Here is a 12,227-nt window from a genome sequence, read left to right as displayed (position 1 = left end):
TTACCCTGATGCATCTATCACTCTGGAACAGGGTAAATCTGGACTCATCAGACCACATGACCTTCCATTCCTCCAGAGTCCAAACTTTATGCTCGCTAGAAAACTGAAGCCTTTTTTCCCCGTTAGCCTTACTGATTAGGGGTTTTCTTACGGCTACACAGTTGTTCAATCCAAATCCATTGAGTTCCCTTTACATTGTGCATTTGACAATGGTCTTGCTTTCACTATTAAACACATTCCAGAGTTCTACTGTTGTTTTTCTTCGATTTGATTTGGCCTAACGTTTAAGTGATCGCCAATCACGATCATTTAGGAATTTTTTTAATATACATATATTTTTAATAATGCGTTAGACACCAATTTGAGTAGTTTCTGCCATCTCCTTAGATGTTTTCTCTCCTTGATGCAATGCCAATGATTTGACCCTTCTTAAACAGACTAACATCTTTTCCACGAGCACAGGATGTGTCTTTCACCATGGTTGTTTAAGAAATGAGAAATTACTCATTGCATCAGCTGGTGTTAAATATCTTGTTGCCAGCTGAAAGATAATTGCCCATGCAGTAATTATCAGATGGGAGGCATGTACCTATTTGCTTAGTAAAATTCAGGTGGTGACTTTTTTTTAATCATAAAAATCAGATAATAAAACCGTGAGATAGATATAAATACAACAAAGAATGAAGGTCCAAGGTTAAAATATATGTCTTCAGGCGCATGAGGCCAGGCAGGGATCAGCAGAGTTTTTGGCAAGACCTCGTCACTGTTGAGCTTTACCAGTTGAGAGGTTGTATGGTGCGTTGATCCCCCTGGTGGTCAAGTTATTTCCAGCGTGTCTGCTGTACAGCTTATCTAAATATGCCATTCAAACATTGAACACATTTAGAAGGCATTGTCGTTACACAGAAATGTCAAAAGTGGATTTATTGAGAAAACAAATCTTGACTTAAGTACCTTAAGTTGGAGGTTTAATATCAGGGGGACCCTCTTCTGGAGAGCATTCAGTTGGTTAAACTGGTGACTGATGCCCTCTACAGGGCAACGTATTACGTAACTGATTTTGTTAAAATATTTATTTTTATTATACGAGAGTCACAGCTGTTTAATGCCCTGCTGGAAAACATAGATGTAATCAGCGCAAAACGTTACACACTAGTCTATAACATGTTACTGCTCACATTTAATTACATTTAATGATATCCCTTCCAAACACTCAACGGGCCATCTCGCTCATGATGTAGCCCTTTATTTCCTGCTGAGAACTTGATCCTAATTGTCAGGCAGGGGGCACATGCTGTGTAATTTGCCTGAAAGAGCCTGATCTGGACACCTGCATATGCTTAGTGTGTCAGGGGCCCACGGAGATGGTCGTCGCCTCCTTTTGTTCTAATTGCTTGGATGAGATAGGAGGGGATGCATGGAGAGGTCTTAATAATAAACTTGAGGATTAGACTGACTTTCAGGCTAGTGTGTGCTCTGCAGGGAAAGCTTTAGGAACATTACTGTGTGAGCCACACAGTATTCTCTCATTTCTCGAAATAAGAGGCCATATTAATTCATGAAAACCCACATTACATACATTGGTTGGTATTTACTAACTCATAATACAATTGAGGTTTTCTTGTCCTATCTGGTTCCAAAATTTGTGCAAAGAATTTCAGCTCTAAAGCCTATTGGGTTGATGTCAGGCATCCTTCTTTGTCTGTGTAAAGTCTGTTTGTCTTGCCTGTTTTGTTTTTCCTGTTTTATTTTGATGCCCACCTCTATCTCCTCTATCTCTGCGCGCTCGTCTTTCCTGTCTTCCCTCCGTCTGTGGCTGTGTGTTTAATTCATCTCACATGTGTCTTCATCTTCCCCTTCCTGGTGTATTTAAAGCCCTTTCATTCATGTGTCCATTGCCAGATTGTCTTTGTTCCTGTGTTTTGAGACATCACACAACTTACTAGCGATATCACAAGTGTTTTTTTTTTTTTTTTTTAATTCTTTTGTTTTGGAAATTTGACATGCATATTGTTTGTCATCTTGATACCTATGCTCTCCGATTTGTTCAACAAATGGTCCAACAAACGAATTGTCCACAATTAAGTGGTTGCTCCAACTTGCGGTCCGTTGGGACCTTCTTGGGTCTGGGGCAGTCTTCAAATGTCAAAAACATGTACTTCTGCAACTGATGTAAAGTACTGGTCAGGGTCATTTTGTTTCACAATGGTAGTTTGTTGGAAGGTGGTTGGATCAGTGTGGTGACTGTAAGTGTTACATGTCATTATGTCATCAACAAGGGTATTGTCTGTTTCAACCTTTGCTTCAACTAATTTTCATTGGTAGCATTGATTGAGTAAAATGTCTCCTTTTAAATGAATCAGTTCTCGATGATTGTTCATATCAATTGAGGGTAATACAGAAAACAATTTTATCAACTGACCAATGTTTAATTTGCCTGAGTAAGAAGACGAAATTGAGTCTATAAAACAATACCCTTGGTTTATACAAAGTTTAAGTGATAATCATAACATCCATGATTCATTGAACACCCAGAACTGCACACTAATATCAGTGTATACGACATTTTATGACACTAAATGCACTAAAATCCAAGGAATGCATATATTCAAACAGATTGAGTGACGGACAGGACACTACGTAATTATACGAATTAGTGTCATTTAAACAGTTTTAAACAAGATGAAACAGATGCCCTTTGGGATTATCCCCATCGCCTTTGCAGTTTAGATAATCCTGATATGCAGTGTGAGACATACTTTAATATATGCTGCTGTCTCCATGAGGCTCTGAAGTTATTACCATCCCCTATACACATTCCCCATATTTCTTTATCAGTTCCTCATCACTTGAAGTTTCTTCTCCTTTTTTCTTTTTCTGTGGAAATGAGGAGGCTGTTATACTTCAGGAATATACCATGGTAACGAACGTTCCACAGTGGATCCACTACCTTTGATATCACTCACTTAAAACCACAGGCTTTCACTTTGATATCACTCTCTAGCTGAAGAAATACACATAGCAACCAACTGAGAGTGAAATAACCAATTTTGCATAACTATGATGGCAGCATCTTTACCAGCAGATAACGGTTGACAACATATTGAAATGACTGTCAAGATACATACAAAACATGCTCCTCAACTTATTCCACTGTACAATTTATATATTAGTTTCTTTCTTGATAAAACTCAATAAACTTAATAATCATATTAGGGGAATCATCAATAACGACAAAGGCAGAAAATTGTATTACTACTCAAGACATATTTATTGGAAAAGCTCTATCGCAATAGTTATATTTATTGCCGAATGCATTGTTGTATTTTTATGCACTGTGTTTTACTCTTCTACAGATAAACAAAAATGTGTGTAATGCCACAATTAAATTAGTTCAGTGTCGACAGCAATAAATTATTATATTGTCTATAAGGAACTACAATTGTGTGACTTTTTTTAATGCATTAGTAGAGAGTAAAATAAAAATGCAGATTGGCACATAATGTTTAAATTGAAGTACAGAGGGTTGCAAATTAGATATAAGATTGATCTGATAGCATCTCAGAAACAGTGATTCTGACACTTTAGATAATCTCAACACTTTCCAAATAGGTAACAGAATTAGAGTCAATTTATACAATTCACACACTAAGTACAAGCACAGTCCTTGACATTGTGATGATACATATTTGATTTGACACGTGTAATACATAGTCTGTGTGCATGTGTGTGTGATTTTCTCTGGGATTATATATACTATTACATTGTACCTGACCATCCTTATCAGTGTATCACTATAACCTTACAAAATTAAAGATAACAAAATAAAATACTTACTACAATCCTTTTTAATGTAATGGCATGGATGGTTTCACTTGATGTAGTGACTGGATTGTGTGATGCAACTACAGTGTTGCTGTTGTTTCTAGTTGCTTCAAGATGCGTATAAGTAGTACAATGTCAATATTGAACATAGAGATTATACATTTGTAGACTTAACAGATTCATAATAATCCAGCATATACAATTTTGGGTCATAATAATAAGGGAAACATTGAGTGTAAAGTGTTATCTGTTGTAGCTGTATGCTTAGGAGTTTGCAACATGAAAAGGAAATGGCCTGGTTCTAAACATTTCAAAAGCTGAATGATAGACTTCCTATTTTGCTTTATATAATTTGAACTAGATTGTCATAGCTTGACGTCAAGTGAACACTGGCCAAAGCAAAAATTCCACAACAATATGTTACTTTCTCATTGTCTTAAAACAATTACAGATCAAATGTAATTACTTACTTTTAACCCGAGCGTGATATACAATTCTTTTCACTTAGTTCAACATGTTTCTTAAAATAAACTCCAAGTCACATCTTATTCACAAATATCATTGGCCCTTGAGAAGCTCCTTTTTTCTCAGTGTTGTAATTAACCGGTTTACCCAGATATGTCTGAGGTAAACTGAAGGTTACTTGTGACTGGTTGACACTAGCTTGTCTCTGAACCTGTGCACGATAATCCCTCTGTGACTGATCGAAACTGTTTTGTCTGGTTGGACCAAAACTCTCATCTGGCTGGTCAAAACTACTCTCACTGTAGAGTCGTTGTCGCATTTCACTTGATCGTTTCCCAGAAGCACTCCTGGTCGGGTATCTCTGACCAGTCTTGTACCATCCCGTCTCTTTGAAGACGAACCAAATATTCCCAACCCAAAGGACAAGATTAACGAATCCAAAAACCTGGATGTGGAAACAGAGGATCGAGTGAATGGGATGCTTTATTCAGTGTTCAGATAGAATGCATGTTTATTGTTTTGACCGGAATATCTACCACAGATGTATTGAGACGTGACCAGAAAGGCTCCTGTGTGGCTGCACATTTGTTTTCCGGAGCTCTACAGGCAGAGATGAGAAGAAGCACCTGTGTTGGGTTTGTGGCGGTCTTGATGTCAGAAAGAGTTTTGGCCCAAAAACAACTGCTGACCAGCCACATGAGCGAGAAGATGACTGTCACAACAAAATCCTGAAACAGGACACAAAGAGAACTCAAACCAGAGTGTCAAAATCCATAATAATAACAGTCTCACTTGGGACCATACAAATTAACTGGAGTAGAATGGAAAACAATTAAGTGGAATGTAATGATGGTATTGGGTAGAATGGAAGGGAATGAGATGGAGTAGAATCCAGTTGAATAGAAAGGAACTAAATATATTCAAAAACTGTATATATTATAATATATAATAAAAATCAATGGAATGGAATACCGTACAGTCAAAAATACCAGAATATAATCAAATGGGCTGGAATAGAATAGAATAGAATAGAATAGACTGGAAATGGGCTGGGAAATAATTTGTTTGTATTGAATGAAAAGTAATGCAGTGAAATGAAATGCAGTGCAATCACATATTGAGTTGAATAGAATGTCCATGTTAAAAGCTCACTGACCACAAGTGGGCCTCTGTTGTTCTTCAGGTACTTGTTTTGGTAGAAGACATAGACAACGGTCGCCAGCAGTGAGTACAAGAAAGCGAAAACACCCACTGTCACAAAAAACTGTGCGGCTGAGGAATAGTCTCCATCGAGGAAGAGAATCTCTCCTCTCTTCCCCTCACACAAGGGAGCCTTGAAATGCACTTGCTGTAATCTGCGAGGCACACAGGGAAAGGATAACAACAGGCTTGTGTAAAACTGACATGTGAAGTGATGCCCTCTGTGGGAAACATGTCACTGTAGCCATCCTTTGTTCATTTCAGCAACACTTTGATTAACTGATTTGTCACTCTGTAATGAGAGGGTGAAGACTTGAAATAGCCTGAGCCGTCTGTCTTGTGAGATATACAGGAATATTTGTTGCACACAGAAAAATACAGTAAGAGAGGGTTGATACCCATATTTATCCCTTATATTGTTTCGTTTTGCATAGTTGCTATTATCTGAAAATGTTCGGTATTTATTGATCAATTCCAGTGGAGTTGAAAAAACATCCCCACTGGGATTGATATATTCTATTCTATTCTATTCTATTCTATTCTATTCTATTCTATTCTATTATATCACTGTGCAGGATATAAGTCATGCAACAATGGTTCTGAACAACAGCTACATCTTTGGGCAATTTTTTCTTTCTTTTTTGTTTTCAACTACCACTACCTTCTCCTAGTTCTCATTGTAGTGAAACACAAAGCTGAACCTGACAAATTGAAATATGAATTTGATAGTGCTGGTTTTCTGTATCTGCTACCCAGCTCTCTTAAGAAGTCGGTTGCTAAGAAGATTGAATCACTATACAATTTATTCACAAATACACAAACAAAGTTGGTAATTAGACATTTGTCCACTTCTGACGATGGCTCAGTCATGGAGAGAGGAGGAGGTCGATCGCATTGCTGCACCACAAAAACAAGAGATCATAACCACAGGCAAACCCACATGCTCCAACATCCTTTTTTTGCACACTTGTGTCTTTTTTACATTGCTGACATGGACTTTAAATTATTTACATATATTTTCCACTTGAAATTTTGTATCCATGTCAGCCTCATTTAATGTATCTATACATGTGTTTTTTATATTTTATTTTCCCTTATATATCATGAAGCTTAATGGTTTTTGCACAATGAAACAATGTTCCTTTTTGTCATCCTCAAAATTTCACAGAAATACCACTTTTTTTGCTCATCCTCTCATCTGTGGATCTGACTGAGATCAGGTTGCAGACACATGCTGCACAGTTTAAAATGTAGTGATAAAAGAACACTGCACTATAACAGGAGAAGGAAGGGCCTCCTGAGGTAAAAGTCTGTGCCGTTATGAGTTCAGGTACAGTTCCCTCTAATGATGCAGTGAACCATTAAAGACTTTTGGAGCTTAAATAGTGTTGGCTCCCTGCTCAGCTGTTCAGCTTCTTGATTTTAAATTGAGCCTGACGATAGAGCAGCTCCTTTGTTGTGGCGTCTGACAACACAAGAGTTGAAGGGCTTTTCTGTCTTTACCTTGGAAATCCAACAATGGACATGCAAGGCTAGGGAATGTATGACATTACATATTTGAAAAATACCATGGAAATACCGGAAAAAGTCACATATGCAGATGAACTCAGTATTCACCCACAGCCAACTGGGACCAGATCCAGCAACTTGCAACATTAAGTTAGATAAATCAGTATAGAGGTTGGATGAGTGGATCTATTATTGATATGTATCATGCATTTTGTCATACCTGAGGGCAGTGTGAAATTGTGCATCTAAATTCATTTTTACAATTATAATAAAAAAAATATTGACGCTGATCACTGCAATGCACAAATACGTAACAAAAAAGACATACTGAACATTTTTGAGTTAAACTTCCATGTCAGAAATTTGGCTGTTTTAAAATGAGTCTTTGGCAACTTCACCTGAAAGGATAGCCAAAATCAATGTTGATGCTGAGGTTTCTCTGCCTCCTGTCTGCACAGTCCACTTTAACCTGGAGATGACCATAGTATCCTCCACATGTTGCAAAAGCACAGATGGCAAAAATCTACAGAGAGGGGGGGAAAAAAGTCACAAAGAGAGTCACCATCACTTAATACAACAATTGCTTAAATTGCTTAAAGTAGGAAACTCAAATCGGGGTCGGGGTGCAACCTAATGCATAATGTATACAGGTATCAATTACAGGAGTGATTATTAAGATTTATAATTAGTTGAAAACAAAACGTTAATAATTTAAAGGTTGGAAGACAACTGACGGAGCTGCTTACTGTGCGCTGGAGGGAGGCCACAGCAGTACAGAGAGATTTAATTTGTGGATGTAATACACAACTCTAGTCTCACACTCATTTTGTCTTCATAATATCCTCACATGCAATGTGTTCATAACATATTCCCTCAGTAAATTTAAAAAGATTTTTATACCACACTTTTGAATGTCGACAGACTCCAGTGAGATTCAATAGAGGAACAACAAACACTTGATCACTCACCAAACCAAAACATGAATAGAAAACATATTGAAGTCAAAGTGAGGAAAAACTGAATTTAGTACAACTCGGCTGAAAAGATATAGGCAGTATTGAAAACACAAGAGGAATCAAACTTACCGGAGCAAATATAACCATACACATTTAAAAGTCAGAGCCCAACTCCTCTCAGTGCAAACAGCTTTAGTCACCAGGTTGAAATGTCACCGACGTCTCCAGGAAAAACAGAGCAACTCCTCCAGCAGAGGGGAGGGCTGACAGGAGGTGGCTTGCCCAAGGAGGAGTCAGAGATTTCCTCTAAGTTAACAATTATTCACAAGCTGTTACTATCGAAATGTAGACAAAGCATATGATATATGCTTCAGCTTTGTGCAACAGAGAATAATAGTTACATTATCTTTGTGTTTTTATGTGTTTTTTTTCTGTGTGCACTCCATGAGAACATCGCTCTCAAAATATCTTATTAGAAACTACAAACAAATGCAAATATCTGGGGCAGCATTTCCTTCGTATTAATTATTTCTTGGAACTATATTTGGTAGCAGCAGAGAGTTGATGTGTTCAGAGAATCCTCAGAACTTTATAGTCGAGTGTCATATTGGGTCTCTTCAATCTGATCATATTCAGAGTTATTTCACACAGGGCCGCCTTTCATTGTAGCTGTGATTTGAGTTAAACAGAATATGCTTGTATGCCTTTGATTTACTTTGCTATGAGCTGTAGCTGCCAAAAACAAACCTCGAATAGATAATGTTTGTAATGAGTTCTTTCCCTCTGAATCCATAAATGATGGTGCAAAGTAATTAACTGTATTTTTCATAATATGCATCGCCGCGAGCCAGTCCTTTATCAGAGCACAAGTTGCTGTGGTAAGAAGAAATTAAGCAAAATATACAGCATGAATAAAGTATGACATTCTCCTTCTATATGGGAACCCCAAAGCACCTTCAGTGTATTTTGATCCTTAAAATGTCATCTAATATGTCATTCAAGTAATTCTGAGAGAGTCTGAACATTACAGACACAAACCAGCACAACTTGATGAGCTGCCAGATTTGCTTGACCTCATTGATTTCAAAGAACACTTCACTTGTGCTGGAGAAAAAGGCAGGATTAAAAATCGGCAGTGACCGTGGATTGGGTTCTTTGACAGACACTTTGATTACATTTTGTTGTCTCATGAGCCACTGACATTTGGGCCACTTGATAAGATATAAAAAGACTGTTGCTGACCTCTTTTGGTGAAAAATCTGCATTGCAGATGTATTTTTAGGCAGGGATGAAATTCAGGTTGTGCTCAATAGTCACACTAAGAGTTAAGCTCCAAAAGGGCCATTACATTAAAGAAAAATAGATTTTAAATAAATGAAAGCCCAGACAGTTTTGTATGGAGTACTTGAGTATTTACTAAAAGGCAACAGATTTATTTCTTACATTATAGCATCATGATGTAGAAGTAAAACAAAATGTGAACATGGCAGTAGCTTTATCTGATAAATAAGCTAATTCCTTGTCTCATTTGCTTGCTTTGTGTTTTAATTTCATGTTAAAGTAGTAAATTATTGAATTATCAAGTACTTAATTCAGAAAAAATTCAGAGCTGGACACTAACATGCAAAGATAGAAATTAAGTTGTAAGATAGTATAAAAGCAATTGTTGAACAAGAAAAACTATTATATATATATATATATATATATATATATATAATGTGTCATATTTTTATGAAATACATTTGATCATTTTTGTGCATGCAGTTGTTTCGTGGACTGACAAAGTGTTAAAAGTCGTTTTATGAAAGACATTGACTGTAATGCTGACAGAAACTTGACTATATCTTCCATCCATCCAGAGTCGTGAGCAGACACACTCACATACACCCATTCACACCCGGGACAAAACATTTGACGCGTGAGAAGAAACCAGACTATATATAGAAATCCACGCACAGCGAAAAAACACACAAGCTCCACACAGAAAGGCCCATTAAAACCCAAACCTGACTCGAACCCAGAGCATTGGTATCCAGTGGCAAGAAAACCACATGAAACCTTTTGCTATTCCTACTTTTCTGTAGTGAATGGTAACAAAACTCATTCCATTCTACATCTAATTAATCAATATCTGAAACCTTAGGTTTAATAGCTGATTCAGCTGAAATATGTGAAATATCATGTGGTGGATTGATCATCTCGTTGCATTTTATTTAAACTTCAAAGCATTAAAAAAAACATTTCTCTTTGATTGCATACTTCCTGTATTGTCCTGTTGAACAACATGTGTTTGTCACATTGCCATAAGGTCTCACTGTGATGCATTTCATGTGACAGGGCTGTTTCCAACTTTTCACGAGAACAAAAAATAGATAATAATCTTTGTGTTCAGAAATCTTCCAAAAACAGCCCAGGAAGAGGAAAATACCGACTGCCATAAGATAAACATGGACATCAGGAGAGTCTTTTACAACCCCTTTTTGTTCAAGAAGCAGGCTGACAGGAGCATTAAATGCAAGTAAAAATAGAATTTGATACATCAACCTTGATGAGATGAGACATCTAAATCTCTCTCCAGCTTGGTCAGAGACAGGAATAAATATATCCTCTTCTTTCTCTTGTGGACTACATTGTGTTTAATTGATAGAAATAAAAAACTATTCAGGCTTTATGTGTACATTTGCCTCAATTATCATAGAAGTTCTGTACATTATGGTGAGAAGCATGCTTTCTATGACAACATAATAGTCATTTGTCCCCAGTAACTACAACATGTCAAAGACTTTATGCTCTGCACCACAAAATTATATGAATGACTATATTAAAAAAAGCAAGTCAGTATGTATAATTTTCAGAAAGGTGCTCTAACTCAGCCTTTCTCGAGAGGATGAAGAGCTAAAGGTCTGTGTTCTATGAAGAACGTGGCTCCACTCAGCAGCTGTGTGCAGCACAGATTCATTAAGATTGCATGAGTTTTCTTTGGGCACTCTGGTTTCATTCTACAGTTCAAAAACATGCAGTTGAGGTTAATTAGTGACTTTCAATTGCCACTAAGTGTGAACGTGTATGTGGTTGTCTATCTTTCATGAGTGTCTGCCCTGTGATGGACTGTCAACCAGTCCAAGCGCACCCTGTCTGCAGCAATCACCAGAAGAGATAACTCCAGACCCCCATGAGCCTGGCTTGGATTAAATCTGTTTGACTGCATCAGACCATATATGTGCAATGTGAAGGACTATCCAAGACAAATTAAATATATATAAATCATCTATAACATGTATATGTGAAAGCAAATAGAAATGGGGAGAAATATGCACAATCTTTCTTCTTTAAAAAAAAAAGGAAACAGAGAACCAAGTTTTAAGGTGCCTTTCCTTTCACTTGCCTCCAACTCACAAATTCAATTACTGATGTAGTCAAACGTTTGCAGTCAAATAAAACCAGATCGCGTGGAGCATTTAACCACTAGGGGGCAATACTTAGCCACATTATTTGACCAAATAAACCTCTCAAACTGCAGTGACGTCCTATTTCTTCCCACTTTCCCACTCTGCATTCGATATGTCTTCTCACTCTTTAATTCATTTCACAGATATGTCTGCTGCATGCACGAAAACATCTCAATATGCTGCTGATCATCTACCGCTGTGTGTCCTGGCTGAATGGAAATTATTCTCCAGCTGATAAGAAAATTGGTCTGAGCTAACAGCTGGAGCTTCTTTTTTCTTCTTCTCTCCAGTCATGTTAAAGTGGTGAGGCTCCAGCCTCTCACTGCATTATTAATGAATCTTTTTCTGGCATCATCTCCCCTCTCTACTCTAGAGGAGGAAGGAACCAAGCATGAATCTAAAGGTTATCTTCACGCCTTCACCTATCATTGAACAAAAACACAGCTAGTACAATACACATGTACAATACTCTGATCCCCCCCCTCTCTCTCTTTCTGCCTTTCTCTCAGCATACCAATTGAACCCTTGAACCTGTGTATAGCTTCAACCTTGCATGCTTCACATGCTGTACAGTATTGACGTGACTGCATTTTTTTTTTATTTATTCAGTAGGGGACTGACTCTGGTAAACTTTAAACCTGCACATTCTTCATCTGCATGATGCCATTGCAAATTCACTCCAAGTGTAATACCAAGAAGAGAGCATGAAATTATTAAAATCGCTTTTTTTTTTTTTTTTACCATGCAAGATTGGAGTTGGGGGTGGCAAGTGTTACGTAAAAGGATTTGAAGGGAAAAAAACACATTTTATTCCTCACCTCTT

At 37.3% G+C, this 12,227-nt stretch overlaps 1 protein-coding gene across 1 annotated transcript; it reads right to left on the bottom strand.

The window, feature by feature from the left end:
- Positions 1 to 4,363: 4,363 nt before the first annotated feature.
- On the bottom strand, positions 4,364 to 8,108 carry synprb (synaptoporin b; the record flags this gene model as incomplete). The annotated part of the gene is made up of 5 exons (XM_080495716.1): positions 4,364 to 4,735; positions 4,827 to 5,018; positions 5,447 to 5,645; positions 7,398 to 7,522; positions 8,085 to 8,108. 5 exons carry the CDS (start codon positions 8,106 to 8,108, stop codon positions 4,364 to 4,366), a joined length of 912 nt encoding a protein of 303 aa, XP_080351842.1.
- Positions 8,109 to 12,227: the final 4,119 nt, after the last annotated feature.

Source organism: Blennius ocellaris (assembly GCF_963422515.1).
Source record: "Blennius ocellaris genome assembly, chromosome: 4".
Lineage (NCBI taxonomy): Eukaryota > Metazoa > Chordata > Actinopteri > Blenniiformes > Blenniidae > Blennius > Blennius ocellaris.
Note: the sequence above shows the minus strand (reverse complement) of the source record. Positions and strands in the feature narration are given on the sequence as shown.